Below are 18,257 nucleotides of genomic sequence, written 5' to 3' on the forward strand. Positions count from 1 at the left end.
TACTATGTGCCAGGCCCTGTGCCAAGTAATTCACATGGATTAACTCAACTGTCCTCACATCAACCTTTTGAAGGGGGAGTAACTATGATCCCCATTTTATTTTCCCTCTCTGCGTGTTATCGCCCATCTTATAGATGAGCAAACTGAGACACAGGTTAACGCCTTCTTTTATGGGTGCTTCCCGTGTGCCGGGCACGGGCTGAGCGCTTTCCAGGAGGCATCTGGCTCCGCGCTCCTGGCTTCCAGTACGGACATTGTCCTGCCCCTCAGAGGAGGCGTCTGTCTCCTCCGGGGAGGCCTCCCACCCGCATCTTGAACCAGTCGTTTCCTCGGCTCGTCCCGGCTCCTCGAGCCCCACATGCAGCCCAGTGTCTGACCAGGGGCTCCTGCAAATGTGGCCCTGGATCAGGTGGAGGGACATGTCGTTCCTGTTATTCTATGTTATCATCCAGCAGTGATGTGGCGTCTCCACCCCGAGCGGCCACTTGGTGTGCAAGCTCTTGCCTGACATAGCAAGGGACATCCCCTGGCCTGTGAGCTCATTAGCTTTCACAGCAACCCCTCAGGCTGAGAACAGTACTGTCCCCATTTTATAGACCAGAGAGGCTGAGTGACTTGCCCAAGGCCACACAGGACATTGGAGACAGAGCCAGGTCTCTTGACTCCTGTTTCCCCGGTGTGCTATCCCAGGTGACAAATGTGCCCCGTGGGTGCCTCCCTGGCATTGGTGGCCACTCCATAATGGGTGCTGGGTGATCCCAGCGATTGGCATCTTGAAGAGTTGATGCTGTCCTTGCTAACATCCTCACTTTCCTTTTCATTAACCTTTTTTTTTGCTTGAGGAAGATTGTCCCTGAGCTAACATCCGTGCCCATCTTCCTCTACTTTGTATGTGGGACACCGCCACAGCGTGGCTTGATGAGCCCTGTGTAGGTCCACACTCGCAATCTGAACCATGAACCCCAGACCTCCAAAGAGGAGTACGAACTTAACCACTAGGCCACCGGGCCAGACCCTAACCTTTTCTTTTTAGGTGCTATTTAGTGAGTAAGCATCTTGTAAACATCTCCTTTCATCTCTGTGCCAGCCCTGCAAGGCAGGCCCTACGTTGCCACCATTTTACAGCCAAAGATTCTACAGCTCTGAGAAGAGGCTGGTGCCCGAGGTCTCCCTCTGGGAATGGCAGGCATGGGGTACCGCTCCGGGGCAGGGCCCGAGCAAGGCCCGGTGAAGGCGCTGCTGTCCGCCCTGGGGCTCTGAGCCTCTCTCCGCAGCCACCTGATTCACAGCCCCACCCAGGCGCCCAGGTCACAGGTGGGGCCTCAGAAGCACCGTGGGTGCTCAAGCTCATATGGGCTTAAACTTTGCCCCCGGAGCCCTTCATGGGTGTGCCACCTCCTGGCCAGACCTCCATGCCAGCGTAGGATGTCCCTCAGGGCCACCAAACGAGGGGGTTCCAGCAGTGCAGGTCAGCAGCCCCACGTGGGGTCGGAGCTCCAGTTTCCAGGGCCAGCAGCACGGAGCCCGGGGGCACTGAATCTAGGACAGGCTTCCCGCCCGGACCTGGGTTGCTGGCAAAGCCTGAGCCGTGGATCAAAGCCTCCATCCTCCTGACAGGCCAGGGTCATTATGGCCCCTCCCTCTGCCTCTCCCTGGTCCGGGCCCATGTCTTCTCCCTCCTGGCCCCCACAGCACTGTCACTAACTGGGTATTTCTCCAGATGTGATCCCTGCCACTACTCCAACATCAGAATCATCTGGGGAAGTGGGTGCTTCTTGAAAATGCAGATTCCCAGGCTCCCACACTCTTCCAATCAGGAGGTCTGGGGGTGGGACATTTCTTCATAGCTGCCCCTAGATGCTTCAGATGTGGCCCAAAGTTCAAGAACCCTTTCTTCGATTGCTTTCCCTGCCTCCAGTGCCTGCTCAGCCTCAGGGTAATCTTTGTGAAGTCACTTCTCTGCTCAACCACCTTCAATGGATCCCCATTGCCTACAGCCTAGTCCCCTGGAATCAGGCCCCAGCTTTTCTAGTTTTCTCTTCTGCATCAAGGACCCTGGGCTCCAGAGTAGCTGAAGTGCCCACCACTCTCCCCGGACACCCCCTCCGCCTCCTGCCTCCAGGCATTGGCTCACGGTATTCGCTCTGCCGGGACTGCACTCCCTCATCGCCAGTTTGAGACCTCAGGCCCATGCAGCCAGGGAGAGGGTGCAGGTGGGCGAAGCGGAGGGTGCCACCGCCCTCAGGGGCAGTGCTGCTCAGGCTCTCCTCACGAGCACAGTGCGGGCCTGTTACAGCCGATGTTCCCAGTTTCTGAGAGAAGCCAGACTACTTCTATGCAAAGCCACTTGATTTTTAAACATTGACAACTAATTCTAATTTTTAAAATCACTCCTTGCCCCAAACAAAGACACCTGCAGGCCAGCTGGGACCCAGGACAAGCATCTCAGGACCGCTGCCTAGCTTCGCCATCCTGCAACCCCAGGACCACAGGCCACATCCAGTCTGCCCACTTTTCAACCCTAAATCCTCACTTTAGCCTTATGTGAAGCAATAATATCATGCAGCCACAGGATTGATGTGCTCATTCATGCTTTTTAATGTCAGCGAAAGCGTCTGTTGCTGTCCACTAGTGGTTGCGACTCTTCCAGGAAGGGAATGCGGCCAAGCCTAAGGGGAACCTCTTCTGGAAAAATCTGTGTCCCGTAGGGGTGCCGACTGTGCCAGGCGCCCCGCGAGGGCCATGCGGGTGTCCTCTCAGAGAGTCCTCCACCTGCTTCCCCACAGCCTTCGGCAGGAAGTCCTCCCGCTGTCTAGCCTGAGTCCACAGGCTGCCCTTGGCCACCCTTCCCCTTGTTCTGGTGCAAAGCGGCCGCCTCTGTCCCTGAGAGGCAGCTCTGGGGCTGATGGAGGTGACTCTGGCTGGCCCTCGCCCTGTCTGCGAGCATGGGGAGGGGCAGGGGGTCACTGTTCAAGGAGCGTGGGGGTCGACAGCCACCCCCTCCCTCCCCTGCAGGTCTTGTCTTCAGGGCACCCTTCTTTCCTTCATCCATCTGTCCGTTTGTCCATCCGCGCTCTCCCAGGCTCCCTTCTCCCCTGTTTCAGAGGCCTCCAGCTGCTGCCACCCCTGAAACAAAGGAGAAGACAGAAGAGTGGGGGGGGGGGGAGGCGGTGGACAGGCGGAGGGAATGAATGAGGGAGGGACCCCACGAGGGAACGGCTGGGGAGGCGGGGGCCAGAGTGGGGGGAAGGGAAGGGACACTCAGCCCCCAGCCCCTCAGGGTCACCCTGTGTGGTGGGTTGAGCAGTGTCCCCCCTAAACACATGTCCAAGTCCTAACCCTGTTGCCCAGGACTGTGCCCTTATTTGAAATAGGGTCTTTGCAGAGGTGAGTAGGTTAAGGATCTCAGGACAAGATCATCCTGGATTGAGGGTGGGCCCTAAATCTAGTGACTGATGTCCTTATAAAAGAAAGGAGACGGAGGTCAGACAGACACAGAGCAAAAGGCAGAGGTCAGAGGGCAGCTCGAAGCCAAGGGACCGCAAGGATGGCCAGCAGCCCCAGAAGCCAGGGGAGGGGGCCGGGACGGCTTTGCCCTGAGGGCCCAGAAGGAACCAACCTGCCAACACTGACTCTGGAAACAAGCGCGCCCTGTGCTCGGTCTGCCCTATGGCCACCCCAGCGCTCACCACGACCGCGGACCCTGGGCGCGGTAGGAGGCCTGTCTGCAGGCTGAGACTCCTGAGTCCCTTCAGGGGGCAGAGGGAGGACAAGAGGGCCAGGGCTCCATCCCCAGAGCTCTCAGCAGCTCCGGGGATCTCTGCCCCCAGGAAGGTCTGTCCCGCTAACTCTAGCCTGACTGAGCAGCCGCTACCAGGCCGAGGGACTCTGGTCGCCCTCTAGGAGAACTTGCTCTGTGACCTTGGGCACATCTCTGCCCCTCTGTCTGCCCCAACAGCCATGGGGGTCGCTGCTCTGTGCCCTCCAGGGTGGCCACAAGCTCTGTGGGACTCAGAGTTCTGCTCTGAGGCCCCCTCCTCACGCTGTCATCACCATTATACAAACTCGTCACCTCCCACGGCTGCTCTGTCAGCCTGCCGCCTGCCTGTGCTGCCCCAGACCGTGGTGACTTTGCCTAACATCCGAATGCTCAGAAAGACTACCACAGCCCAACGGGGCTGGCGGTGGACGCAGCCTGGCAGACTGCGAGGAGCAGCCCTGGGCAGCGCTGAGGCCCACACTCTGGAGCCTGTGCCCAGGGTGGAACAGGGCCACCGCCCACAGGGCCTGAGCTCTGCTTCTCTCACTTCTAGAACTCATCACAGGCCTGGCACACAGCAGCCCGTCCGTGATCATTTGTTGATGAATGAATGAACGAACGCCCTGTGTACCACATACCTCTCCGGAGACCACGAAATGAAGGAAGAGCAGATTTTGGACCCTAGCCGTCCCCTCCTGGCCCCAGTCTGTCCCCAGTCCTGGCACAGGGCTGGGATGAAAGGCAGACACCTCCCAACCCACCCACAGGGGAGGGGAGACCCTCCAGCTCAAGGGGGCTGGAGTCTGTGGGGTCCAGTTCCCCCAGGGAGACCTCGCCCCTCTCCCCTTGGCCCCTAGCCAGGGCCCTGCTTAGCCAAACCCACCGGCCCCGGGGGCAGCGGGGAGCTCTCTCCCGGTGTTCCCAGAAGAAAGGGGGTCCCACCCACTTGGCCTCAGAACTGTTTTCCCTGGATAGAAGCTGAAAGGCAAGCCAGGTCCCCCCCACGTCTCCCCACTGCCCCCAGCAGGGCCTCCCACCACCCCCTGGCTCTGGCCAGGCTGACTGAGGGGGCCTGCTAAGCATGGGGCTCTCAGCTCCAGGTGAGGAGACTTCGACGGTGGCCCCCCAGTGAGTCCAGACCTGGCCAGGGACAGCTCCACTGCCCCCGCACGCTCAGACCAAGCCACCCTCCCAGAGATGCACATGAGGACCCACGAGCGTGTCACTTACTGGTCTGCACGTCACACGTCACGGGGGACTCAGGCTCCTGCGTGGAGAGAAAAGGGGAAGAAACAGTCGTGGGCTCCTCCCCAGCCTCTCTGCGTCACCCCCTGCCCCGCCCCAGCACACACGGGAGCAAGAGGGTTGTCCTCGCCCCACCAGGAGACCACTGAGGATGCCCTCGCATCGGGCTCCACTCGTCCCTGCTGCTCTCCCGCCTCAGAGCTGCCCTCTGCGCAGTCGTTCTCCTCCCAGGTCCCACCTTGGCTCCTCTGCTCGGGCTGGGCCCCTCCTGGGGCGTCCTCTGTTTGTTCTCCGCATGTGAAAAACCTCCTCCCACCCCTCCTTGGGGGGTTCTCGTGAGGCTCCCTCTGCACAAAGGCCACTCCTGGCCAGAGCCACACCTCCCCTGCCCAGCACCATCCTCAGGGCCCCCCTCTCTGAGGGCGTCTTCGTTGACTGATGTTCCTGCCCCCCTTCTTTCCTCTTCTTGGAAAACGCCAAAGTTGCAGCTCCTCTCCCACCCTCGGAGGCCTGTGAACACGCAGCCTGAGAGCTGAGCCTGCAGGCAGGGGGCCCTGAAGCTTCCCACCCATCTCCTGCTGCAGCCAGGACCGGGGGCCAGGCCTCCCGCCTCCCCATTCCAGGTGCTTCTATGAAGATGTCCAATTGTCCCCAAGAGAGAAGGTCCAGGTGCCAGGTTCTTGGAGAGGGAGAGGAAGAGCTGACAGAAGCCCTGCTCCCCCCACCCACCCATGTTGGAGCCCTAGGTTGTCAGGAATACACACAGGGCCCGCTGGCTTCCTGGGAACCCCACTTCTTCCTAGAACATTCCAAGCCTCTGTTGTCTCAGGGCCTTTGCACATGCTGATCCTCTGCCTGAAGAGCCCTTCCTACACCACCCACCTTCAGTTTCACCCACCCCCTTCCTACTCTTCCTTCAGGTCTCAGCTTACAGGCTGCCTCCCCTGGGAAGCCTTCCTCGATACTCCCCAGAGGCTCCTCCTCTGCACCCTACATCCTCTCTGCTCCCCCACCCCCCATGGAAGTACTTCCCCACTGACTGTGAGCTCCTATCTGGCGGGGCTGGGCCAGCGCTTCTCAGCCCTGCGGCCTCAGTGACCAGACAGCGTGTGGAAGGAATGTGAGCTGGGAGACAGGCAGGCTGGGGGGCTGGGTTCCTGCTGCAGGCTCCCTTCTTCCTCCTGTGCCCCCACCCCAGGAACACAGGCTGACCACCCCACCCTTGCCTGAGCTCCCGAGACCCCTTCCTCCCACCACCCAGGGCCCTGCTGCCCGAGCGCGGCACCGACCTGCTCCCCAGCCTTCCCATGGAGCACTGGCTGGGGCAGGGCCATCTCCAGCCTGTGCAGAAGCCACGTCATCAACCTGCAGGTGGGAGAGAATGGGCCATGTCCAGGTGGGAGGTCTCCTGGGGAAACTGAGACCAGAATCAGCTCCCCCGCAAGGCAGACAGGAGGCCCGCCAGTGGGCAGACTGGAACCCGCGTCTCCAGCCCCGAAGACCATTGCCCCCTCCCCGGCCTCCCTAGGCAGGCCTCTGCCTAATGCTCAGGCCCCAGCAGGCCCTGGAGGTGCATCTCAGGCCCTGTACACTGCCAGGACGGGAGCATCTGGCAGCACCCACTATGATTTTAAAGGCACGTATCCTTCATCCCAGCGACTCCGATGCTCAGATTTGTCCTACAGATTTATGTGGACATGAGTGAAGCAATGCCTCTACAAGGCTCCCAATCACAGCAAAACGTGGAAACAAACCTAAGTGCCCTCCACGTGGTTACACAAAGGCTGTGCGTCCACACGACGGAGCACCACGCTGCTGTTGGAAAGGAGGGAGACTACAGGTATCAAACCAGCTCTAAGATACGTTTTTAGGTGAAAAAGCAAGACGCAGAACAGCATGGATGGTTTGCACCTTCAGGCACATGTTTCAAGGAGAGACACACTCGCAAGCTTGTCTCCATGTGAAACCATCAGAAGGGACGGGAAGTGTGGCGGCGTTTGCCCCGGGATGGGGCCCTGGAAACCCCTTCGAATTTTCTCCCAGGCACATGTTACTTTTATAATTTAAAAAAACTAGTTTGGCGAAGCTTGGGTGTCGAGCTGGGGCGAGGACTGACCCTGCTCCTGGTGGGAGGCAGGCACTGGAGGCTCACCTGGCAGAGTCCCCGGGGGTCGGCAGGGAGGCCTGGAGGCCGGGATCTGGGGTCGGCTCCTCCTCGGGCTCCGGGGCGCTGGGGGTGGGCAGGGAGGGGCTCTCCGGGGCCTGAAGCACGGGCTCCGTTTCCAGGGGGGGTTCTGGGGGCGCTAAGCCACAGGGAGAGCAGGAAGTTGAGGATGATGTGGCTGGGCTCCATGCCACCCCTCCAGGGCTCAGGGTGCTGGATTCGAGGTGCCAACGTGACTGAGTGGAGAGCCCCTCAGGACCACCCAACTACCCCAGGGAGGGGAAGGGACTTTTCCAAGACCCCACAAGTCTGTCCCAGGCCACTGGTTTCCCAGCCTGGACTGGGGAGGGGGTTCCAGGGCCCCCCACAATGGCTGGCTCCTGCAAGCCTTGACCCCCTCCCTAGCCTGGGTGAGGGCTAATGTCCTCCTCCAGGATCCCCCACGCCCCAGTTGTACCCCAGTCCAGCCTGTGACCATGCCAGGCAGCCCCTCCCCAGGTCCCTTCCCTGTTGTACCTGGGCCCGAGGCGGCATCAGCCTGCTCATCTCTCCGGTCCTGGATCATAAGCAGGGAGTGAGGTCAGGGAGCAAAGAGAGCCTGTGCACCCCTGCCCCAGCCAGCCGGGCCCTGGCTCACCCTTCCCCTGAACCCCCCTGCCCCTCCTGCAGTCACTCCTCCCATCAAGGACCCTCCAGGGAGGAGAGCACCCCCTCCGTGGGTCCCTGGGGGTGGGGACAGCCGGCTGGTGTAGGCAGGCTCTTCCTGGGGCCCCTGAAACCCTCCCAGGGGGTCAGCTGCCTGCTCCCCCTCTTCCTCAGCTTACCTCAGATGTTTTTGGGGGCTGAGGCAGTACTCTGTCCAGATTCTGTGCGAACCACCTGAGCAGCCAGGGCCTGGGCCTGCAGAGGGGCCAGTGGTCAACCGAGCTGCCTGAAGAAGCCAGCTGCCACACCGTCCTGATTGCCTGCTGGGGTCCCGGGCCTCCACCAGCTCTTGCTCACCCCTGGTTCCCACTCTGCACAGTGGGGGCTTTGTACTGTATCCTCTCAAAGGGCCCCAGGCGGCGGAGGAAATTTCCGCCAAGCTCGAATTCTGACCCGGGGCTGGACCAGGCTCTGGAACAAGCCCAGCCCTGGCCTCCTGGGCAGCAGGTGAGGAGTGGAGGCTGCTGGAGACCTGCATGCGGCAGGGGGGGCTCCCTGTGACTGGGACAGCTAGGCCTGGCTTCACAGGTATGTGACCTGTGCAGGGCCCTACACTTAGAAAGAACCACTTTTTTATTTAATGCTCTGTTGTCACAGGGTTAAATTCTTAATAATTTTTTTAAGGGAGTCCTGCATTTTCATTTTGCACTGGGCCCCACAAATTATGTAGTTGTCCTGGGGCAAATGCTGGGTCCCAGGTCCACCTGGCCTCCAGGCAGCCCCTCCCTCTTCAGGGAAGCTCCATGATCCCGGGGGAAGCCATCCTCCCACATATGGCCCCAAAGAAAGCTGGCAAGTCCGCTGGGCGCCTTCATCCTAAATCACTTTCCTGGTCCCAAAGTCAGCGGAGTGGCCCTGGGGACCCATGACCTGGGCAGCCTCAAGCGGACATTGAATCATTCAGAGCAAGCTGGAGCAGTGAATGAATGAACGGAGTGTGTGATTGTGTACATTCATTAATTCATCCATGTGTTCCTCCCTTCTGTGCCAAGTCTCCTCTTACGGCAGCCACTGTGCTGGGCGCCAGGGGTCCAGCAGTGACCAAGACAAAGCCCCTGTGCTCAGGGACCTGAGAGAGGGAGAAAGGAAGGAAGGAAGGAATGGAGGGACGGAGGGAGGAAGGAGGTGAACACAGGACTCTGGGTTTCCAACAGGGATTGCAAACTGGAGCCTTCAGGCTTCTTTTGGGGGCTCACAGTATTTTTGAAAAGCTTTCAATTGGCAACATCTAAAAATTAACGAGTTTACATAAAAACCTACATTTCTAGCTTCTCTTGAAAAACTGGAGGACTAGCCCCACTGGGCCCACACTCCCGCAGGGCAGGGGCAGCTGGAGCTGAGCAGGGCCCCTCCCTGGAGAAAGACAGAGGCTCCCGCGTTTGTCACGGAGTCCACCCAGCCCGCCACCCTGGATGACAAGGCAGCCCCTCCGTCAGCTCTGAGAAGCCCAAAGCTGTTGCCAACTGTGAGGCCAATCTGGGCGCCCCAAGGTGTCCCACGGCGGCCCTGGCCCTGCCTCTGTGCTCCACGTGGGGCCTGCCTATGCGAAGCCCACCTATGCGGATCTCATCTGTGCCTAGTCCCTGTCCTCAGAAGGGGCCCCCACCTGGGGGTCTCCCAGGATCAGCACAGCAAGCCGTGGGCAGCCCAGGGCCCATCACCCCCATTTTATGGATGAGAAAGGTGAGGTCTGGAAGAGACCAGAGGCAGTCCAAGGTCACACCCTGAGGTCGTGGTGGCTCCTAAACTCAAGGGCTCTGGGCACAGTGCTCCCCCCCCCATACACACACACACTACAGATGAGGCTCAGGGGCTCCCAAACCAGTGCTTAGGATGCCGACTCACCTGCTGTCCTGGGACCTGGGCGCCTCGTCGGGTCCATCTGCAGAAGAAAGGATGGTGGTCAGCACCAAGAGGCCACCCAGAGCCCCCCGGCCAGCCACCTCAAACCCAGGTTCCAACCCGGGGCCAGTCATATAGAAGCTCTGGCCCCGTGGACTCTCCCCAGGGCAGGGCCATGCCAACAGCTCCTCGGTCCCACCGCTGTACAGCCATCCCACTTCCTGGCCTTACCTGGGCCCCCAGCGCTGCAGTGCCCAAGGATCTGTGCTCCTGCCTGCCAGGACAGACAGACAGATGTGGGCAGAGAGTCCAGGTGCACTGGCCTCCCATCCGCCCCGCCTCAGCTCCCGGGCCCAGCAGTACCTGAGCCGGGCCCTCCAGTCCAGCAGCAGTGTTCTGGGCTGGCCTGCCACTGTAGACCGGCTGCGGGACGACCTTCTCCATGCCCTTCCTGAGCCAGGTCAGCACCTGGCCGCTGGGACTGCCAAGGGACAGAGACACTGGGCTGTTCTCAATCTCCCCAGCCCCTCCCTGGTCTGAGCGGCCGTCTACCACGTCCTGAAGAACTAGATTTGAATCCCAAACCTCTATCTCCCCACTGTGAGACTTCAGACACGTCACTTCCCCCATGAGCCTCTCTGGGAAATGGGGGACACCAACCCTGGAGGCCAGGCATGCCCCGTGCCAACCTGGGCCCACCCCCATCAGATGCTCAGTTCAGAGCAGCTGAGTTCTCTCCATCCTCCTGCCTCCCCCTTAGCCTGGCTCCAGGGGGTCCCCGTCCTGCACTTGGCACATGCCTTGTCCTCCCCAAGGGTTGAGGGTTTCCTGTGGGGCGTCTCCTGTGACTGAGGCTGGTCGGCCTAATTATGAGGGTCACAGACTCATTGCCTGAGGCCAGCCACCCACGGACATGCTCGCTTGGACAAGCACCACTGGTCCAAAATGTTTGAGTTAACTGGGAGACTTCATGTCAAAGTCTGGGTTTCTGGCTTCGTTGGGAAAATCAGAAGCTCTGGCCACGCTGGACCCGCATTTCACCCAAGCACTGAGAAACCGCTGGCCCCCACCCTCTGCTTCTCTTGGTCATGTTGTCCATGTGGCCCAGGGGACCCCCATCCTCTGCCTGGAGCTCCCTTCAGCCAATTTCCACGCTGCTGCAGGCCTTGGCCTGGGAATGACCACAGACCTGAGAGCTGTGCTGGTCCCCACGCCCGGTGGTTCCCTAGCTTGGGGGCGGAGGCTGGCCCTGAGGAGAGGGCAGGGTGGGGTGGTACCTGTTTGCTTCAGGAACCACAGCGACCTGGGCCTGGAGGGATGTGGGCAGAGTAGGGGCAGCCTCCTGGGTTTCTAGAAAAGAGTTTCTCATACTTTAGATCTGGAGCCTCAGAGAAGCCCATTTCTAACCTGCTGGGGAGGACAAGTCAGAAGCAGGGTAGAGCGGAGAACCCCAAAGGGGTCAGAAGGCCAGGGTCCCAGCTCAGCTCAGCTAAAAGGGGCCCAGGAGCCCATCCTGAGCTTCTCCGAGCCTCAGTTTCTTCATCTGTGAAGTGGGCCTGCCAGCCTTGCCTGCAAGGCTCTGCAGGGAGAAGGCAGCCCCTTCCCACCGCCTGACCCCACCAGCCCAGCTGGGGCTTCCAGCACTCACCCTGCAGCGAGGGGCCAGCTGCAGCCACTTCCTGCCCCTTGAATGGCTCCTCAGGTGGCTGGAGGGTTCGAACAGGACCATGTAAGCCAGCAGCAAGACCAGCCTGGTTGAGGCAGGGTCAGCCCCTGACCCACCCACAAGGGACGCCCCCCCCCACCCCACCGCCACAGCACCAAATAACTCTATTCTCACAGTCGTCTCTGTAAACCCTCCCAGCCCCAGGGCCCCTCATCCAGGCCTGGGCGCTCACACTCCTCCCAAAAGGTGGCCCCCAGGCCTATCACATCCCCCAGGAAGTTGCCCCACTTCAGTAGCCTGAGAAGAGGGAGGAATGTTAGAGAGAGTTATGAAGGCTTGGAGCAAGCTGAGGGGAAGAGGAGGGGAGAGGAGCCCACCCCACACCCAGAGCCACAGAGCTCTCCCTCTGCCGCGGGGCCAAACTTCCTACTCCCCTCCAGCAGCCGAGTGGTGTCCAGCCTCTGTCCTGTCTACCTCTACAGATGTACCTCCTGCTGCTGTGTGCACATATGCACATGTACAGACAAACATGCACGTGCACACAGATGCACTGGCATGTGCACACTCACATACATGCACAAACACACATGAGCACATAGACATACACACAGCGACACACAGACATGTGTGTATACACACATGCATACGTGCACAGACACAAAATAAGTGCACCTGCCCATGCATACACATGTACATGCAAGACACAAAGCACATGTTCATATGCTTTGGCAGGTATGTCTGCAGGTATGTGCAAACACGTGCGTATACATATGCAAATACCTGCACGTGTGCAGACACACAAACATGTGCATGTGTGTGCACATACATTTGCAGATATACACAGGCACCGATATGTATACACATATGTATGTGCTCAGTCACATAAACACAGGCATGTACACACATACACATGCATACTTGCATTGATACACAAATGTACTCATGAATATATCATTTCATGTGCACATCAGCACAAACACACAGATAGATGAACACACTACACAGACGCACAAAAGTACATAACCACATACATGCACATGTATTCACATACATGCACATACATACATACACATAAAGTTCCACATCTGAACACATATACATGAGCATCTGTGCACAGATGCACAAAATACATATATATACAAACATATAGACACATACAACTATGTCCATTCACACACAGAAACACAAACATGTACGTACATGTACAAACACATGAATACATTCACAGACTCTAAAACATGTGTATGTGCACACATTTATACACGCTATAAATCTGATGCATGTGCACAGACACATAACATATATGTGTATATTTGGTGTGCATACACACATGTAAATACGCATGGGTGCATTTGTGCACATGCAATTTGCCGGCACATATGTGTGCACAAACCTCCCACTAAGGACACAAGCACATGCACACAAACCCTAGACCTGGGCAGCTCACTGCTTCCTAAGCACACCCTGCACCACCGAGGAGCAGCCTTTCCCCTGCCGGGAGTGCGCCAGCTCTCCATCTCCCCCACTTACGACTCAGCCCAGGCCATGCGCCCAGAAGCACTCCCCTACCAGCTTCCAATCTCCACACTTAAGACGATTCTCTCCCTCCTCTGAGGCCCCACGGTACCCAGTCTGGTACCCTTATTTGGCCCTCCCAGAAGGGTAGAGCCGAGGCCAATGTTGGAGCTCACCGCATTCCCTCATCACCTCTGTCTCCTGGGAGAATGACCTGCCTGAGACTCGCCTGCTGACCCCCTGGGGTGGTGCCTTATTCAGCACTGTGCTCCCAGCGCTGCACACAGGCCCGGCATCCCTTAGAAGCTGAATCAAATCTGTTGAATCCAGCTTCTGGGTTAGCTGTCATCAGCCTCCTGAATGAATGAGATGCAGAACTGGCAGGTTTCGATGTGCTCAGAGGAAAGCTCTAGAGCAGTGCTGCTCAGAGTGTGGTCCATGAGCCCGTGGGAGCCTGCAAACTGTCACTGGCCCACAATGAGTAAGCAGTGTGCACCAGAATGTATATCACATCCTACCTCCTTCATCAAGAAAGTCTTTCTGCAAAACGAACGCCAACCAAATGGAGCAGTATGCCTGGTTACCTCACAGATTCACAAAGTCTTATAGGAACACAACCATGCGCATTCGTTTACGTGTTGTCCATGGCTATTTTCATGTTACAGTGACGGAGTTGAGTAATTAACAGAGATGGCCTGACTCACAAAGCCTGAAATGTTTACTATCCAGCCTTTTACAGAACGGGGTGACCTCCACGTCTCCTTCCGGCTCCAGCTTTCTCTGTTGTGGAAGGTCCCTGGGGGCAGCCAACCCAAGCTGGGACTTCCCCAAGCAGCCAGCCAGGATGCCCTCCTTCACCCTCCGCCTCTCACCAGGGACTCGCCCCCTAGCTCGGCCTCCTCAGGGGCTGCTTCCGGCTCCCGCTCTGGTTCTCGCCCCGTCTCCAGCTCCAACTCGGACTCTGGTTCTTCCCACTCCTCCCGCTCCATCTTGGTCTTCTGAGGGGTCGCTGGAGGCTGAGGCAGCACCTTCTGGACCCAGCCCAACATCCTGGCACCTGTAAGGGGCAGAGTCCTTAGGTCTCCCCAGAGTGCTCACAGTTGCTGCCGCCATTTTGGGGCCACATTTGTGGGTTACATATTCCCCTTTCTCTCATCATCTTTAAAAATATTTTGTATCTAAAAAGATGCTTATACCTCCAGGTATTCCTTATAGAAATACTCGAGTCCACAAACATACGTGTATAAAAAGGTTGGTCACAATAGTGTTATAGCCAAAGATCCAAATAACCACTAATAGGAGACCGGTTATTGGAAAGTACCTAAAGGCTCATCTGTAAGAGGGGCATCTAATAAATAAACTGCAATATTCCCAATAATGGAATATTATGGAGCCATTTTTAACAAGTAGATCTATTTGAACTAACATGGAAAGAGGTGCACGCTCTGGACTCCAGTCACAAGCACATCAGTTAAACTCTCCATGCCTCCATTGGCTCCTCTGTTAAATGGGGATGTTAATGGTACCTACCTTGCCGGGTGAGTGCGAGGATAAAACAAACTGATGAGAACAGCGACTGGCACACCCTGAGAGCTCAATAAATGTTGACTGTGACTATTATTTGGTGTCAAGCAAAAATGCTTATTGTGGGATACCTTTTTCAGCATCCTCCCATTATAAATTTTTAAAAATACCTCCTAAGTAACATGTGAATGGAAAATCTGTTTTAACATGAGATAAAATTAACTTATTTTTATGATTTAAAAATTAAGATAAAATGACAGTCACACCCCTTTTTCATGGTTTACTGTGATATATCAGCCCTACGGTGTAGGGGTTCAGTTTCTGGCATCATTCCTCTTCTGGGATGGGGAGAGCCTGCCCTTATGATGAAATCCCTGTGGGACAGCGTTGCCCAGCAGGCACCACCCAGATGAATGGTGCAAACTCCCAGCCCTGGAGGGGCCCTTTGGAGGCAGTGCCCAGCACAGTGTGCCCCCCATCCCTCCCCAGCCACAGGCAACCAAGGCATTGGTGAGTGCTTCTCTGTCCCTCCCCTGCCAAGGACCCTGGCCCCAGGCTGAAAAGGGCAGGCACGGGGCCCAGGATCCTGCCCCTTGCCCAGCTCCCCGCAGCCCCGGGCCCGCTGCCTGCCCTTCTACTCACAGCTCTGACTTCTGTCCCCGCTTTGGCCTCAGAAGCCCAGCCCTTCCTGTGAGAGGCTGTGGTGAGAAGCAGAGCTCTGGGTGGGGCATCACATTCCTGGCTCAGCCTCCAAAAATGTCAACTTGGGCCAGACATGACCACTCTGGTCTTCCATTTCCCTGTTGGGTGCGGGTATAGACAGAGTGAATACCAAGGTCAGGAGAGCCCAAGGTCACATGTTTAGGATGGCAGTTTCCACCGACCCCAGCCGGCCACAGGCAGCCCCACGAGCCCCATCTGAGCTCAGTGCTCTCCACCCATGATCAACCACACTCAACCTCGCTCTCACCACCTCCCACCTGGCCCTAGCAGCATAAGTTTTCATCACCACTATACAGCTAAGGAAATGGAGGCACAGAGAGGTCAGTAGACTTGCCCAAAGTGACACAGCCAGTAAGTGGCCAAGCCGAATTTATGCTCAGGTCTGCCTGACTCCAGACGTCCCACATGGACCCTTGGTGGTGCTGACATTTGCCCGGGGTCGGCTTCTTCTGCAGGCCAGTCCTGCAAACCCTTTCCCAGCCAGCAGCAATTCTGCCCGTGTTTCTGAACCTTCTAGAAATGACCAGGGAAGCCTTCCCCATGCCAAATTTTTCTTCTTCCCCTAGACCCAGCCATTTTTTCCTGGATGGAAATGCTTACAGGTGCCTCCTCCCTTTTTGCCGTGTCCTTGCCGACTCCACGTTGCGGTAGGCTCAGGCGGGAAGGGGGCTCTGAAAGGGGCAGCCCAGGGCAATTGTGGCGCTTGGACTGCCAGCTTTTTCAGAATCGTCTGGGAAGCTGGTGAAAATACGGATTCCTAGGCCCCTCCCAACCCCCAAGGGGACCTGGAACCTGCATTGCACAAGCTGCCCTGAAGATTCTGATGCACACTAAGATTTGAGCCCTACAGTGGGAGAGGAAGCCCCAGCTTTCCCAGCCTTGCCCGGTCCTCCTTGTCTAAACATCTTGCTAGAAGGAGAGCATGGGGATCCGATCGGGGGTCCCACCAAGCCCCCACCTCATCCTGAGTTACCTGCTCAGATGCTGACCACCAGCCAGGAGTTGCCTTCCCCCTGCCACTCGCAGCTGCCCTCTCAGACACAGGGGATTAATTGGCGGCGGCCGGGCCGTGTGCAAAGGATTAGCAAGTGGGGAACAGGGGTGGGGAGGCGGCGGTGGACGAGAGGAGGTTGACGCTCAGGGAGCCAGCAGCAACCCCCAGGGGCCAGCAGGGATCTGGGCTCCAGGGAAGGAGCCCCATGTGGCCCAAACTTGGGGCACCATGGGTCCCCCAGGGACTTGCCCAGTTACCAGGGGCCCGGCTCCCCACAGAGTGGCTGGTGGGAGGAAAACAGCTTGGAGTCCTGGTGTGACTCTAGGAGAGTCCTCGAGGTGGCAGGGGCTTGTCAGCTCTCAGTCAGCAATAACAGGAGGCACGTGCCAGCTCTCCAGCCCCAGTGCCGGGACCCAAACAGATTCTCTCCGGCCTGGAGTCTTCAGCAGCTTGGGCAGGGCCCCAGCGGCCTGGGACTCTGCCAGAATGGCCATGGTCCCAGGGCTGGCATTTTAGGGAGGATTCAAGAACTGGCGGTTGACTGTGTCTGAGCCAGCCCCCTGAACTGAGGTCAGACCCTGGAGGGGAGACAGAGATGTCAGGGATGAGGGACAAAGGCCCAGCAAAGAGGGGCTCGGCGAGGTGATGGGACCTGGGTAGGGAGTGGAGTAGTGGACTGGTCAGCAAAGGGGCAGGGACTTGACTTGATCACTACCACACTTCTCGAGCTCTCCCTCTGTGCCCGGCAGCATGCCAATCTGGGCACACTGAGCAAGCCAGGCATAGGACCTGCCATCACGGATCTCACATGCCGATAGAGGAGGCAGAAATAAAAAAGATTAATGATGAATAAAGAACGATTGCAAATTATGGTAGGTGCCATGAAAGAAACGAACAGGGCAGAGACGAGCGTGTAGTGGTGGGGAGGGGGGGTAGGCCGGCCTCCATATGAGGTAGATATTCAAGCTGAGACTTGAAAAGCAAGATCTGAGTGACCAGTGTTCCAGGCAGAGGATGCTGTCAGGGTAAAGGCCCTGAGGCTGGAACAAGTTTGATGCCCTTGAGGAACAGAGAGGGCACTGGAGCCAGGGGTTTCATGGGTGTGGGGGAGAGCAGTGGGAGATGAGGTCCAGAGGTGGGAGGAGCCAGATCTGTGGGCCCGTAGGTCATGGTAAGGAATTTGCATTCTAGTTGATGGACCATGGAAGCCATGATGGTTTTGAACAGGGGCCGGATGTGATCTGTGTGGCTGTTGTGTAGTGGGCCGCTGTGGAGGCAGGAAACTGGTCAGGAGGGTGCAGACGGACAAAGCAATTTGTGACCGGATGACCCCTGGGTTCTCCTTCCTATGCCTGACCTCTGATATGCAACCCCTGACTGCACCTGGTGTGGAAGAATGTTCCTACCGCCAACAAGGCCCAACCCCAACGGGAAAGCTCAAGGTGGCCCCTGCCTCCCTCTGAAATATGCTGGGCTGCAGGGGGTCAGGGCTCCTCTCTGGCACCTCCAGCCAGGCCCCTGCAGTGGGAGAAGTGAGCTCTTCTGCAGTGGTGGCCTGTGTCGTCGGTCATATTCCCCCTTGCCTCTGGCTTGATGGAGGCCAGTGCAGAGATCATGGGGCTTGGACTAGGCGGGTGGCAGTAGAGAAAGAGAGAAAGGGGAGGGAAAGGAAAAGGGAGGTGTTGAGGGTGCTTAGCTTGGTCCACTGGGTGGCAGGGGGTGCCATTTACTGAAAAGAGGAAGCCTGGGGCTCGGGGTGGGAGGAAGAGTTTTGGGGGTAAAATCATGAACTCTACTTTGTTAAGATGTCTGAGAGACAGCCAGGTGCAAATGTGCTGTAGGTGGCGAGGGGTGTGTGCGTATGAGTGTGTGTGTGTGTGTCTGGAGCCTGGGGAGAGGTGGAACAGAAACTTTGGAGGCATCAGCTCAGCTTGTAGAGGATGCTCAAAGTCACAAGGCTGGTTGAAATTACCTGGGGACTCCAGCGTAACTAAAGAAGGGAAGTGGACCAAAGACGGCGCCTGGAACCCTCCAGCACAGTTCACTGTTGGGAAAAGGAGGAGGAGCTGGTGAATGAGACTGAAGGAGCTGTTAGTGAGGGAAGGGGAGAACCAGGGAA

At 57.7% G+C, this 18,257-nt stretch overlaps 1 protein-coding gene across 1 annotated transcript in view; it reads right to left on the reverse strand.

Moving 5' to 3' along the window:
• The window catches only part of CNGB1 (cyclic nucleotide gated channel subunit beta 1), a 65,907-nt gene extending 50,092 nt beyond the window's left edge, over positions 1-15,815 (reverse strand). Inside the window, exons 1-13 of the mRNA XM_070611992.1 lie at positions 15,745-15,815; positions 15,064-15,221; positions 13,770-13,954; positions 11,365-11,422; positions 10,994-11,066; positions 10,080-10,197; positions 9,948-9,990; positions 9,720-9,756; positions 7,994-8,069; positions 7,686-7,725; positions 7,158-7,308; positions 6,295-6,370; positions 4,991-5,027 (exon numbers count right to left, since the gene is read on the reverse strand). Coding sequence (XP_070468093.1) covers positions 4,991-5,027; positions 6,295-6,370; positions 7,158-7,308; positions 7,686-7,725; positions 7,994-8,069; positions 9,720-9,756; positions 9,948-9,990; positions 10,080-10,197; positions 10,994-11,066; positions 11,365-11,422; positions 13,770-13,946 — 886 coding nt within the window. The 5' untranslated portion in view covers positions 13,947-13,954; positions 15,064-15,221; positions 15,745-15,815. The remainder of the gene's footprint in view (positions 1-4,990; positions 5,028-6,294; positions 6,371-7,157; positions 7,309-7,685; positions 7,726-7,993; positions 8,070-9,719; positions 9,757-9,947; positions 9,991-10,079; positions 10,198-10,993; positions 11,067-11,364; positions 11,423-13,769; positions 13,955-15,063; positions 15,222-15,744) is intronic.
• Between the last annotated feature and the right edge of the window lie 2,442 nt (positions 15,816-18,257).

Source organism: Equus przewalskii, chromosome 3 (genome assembly GCF_037783145.1).
Source record: "Equus przewalskii isolate Varuska chromosome 3, EquPr2, whole genome shotgun sequence".
In the NCBI taxonomy this organism is placed as follows: Eukaryota; Metazoa; Chordata; class Mammalia; order Perissodactyla; family Equidae; genus Equus; species Equus przewalskii.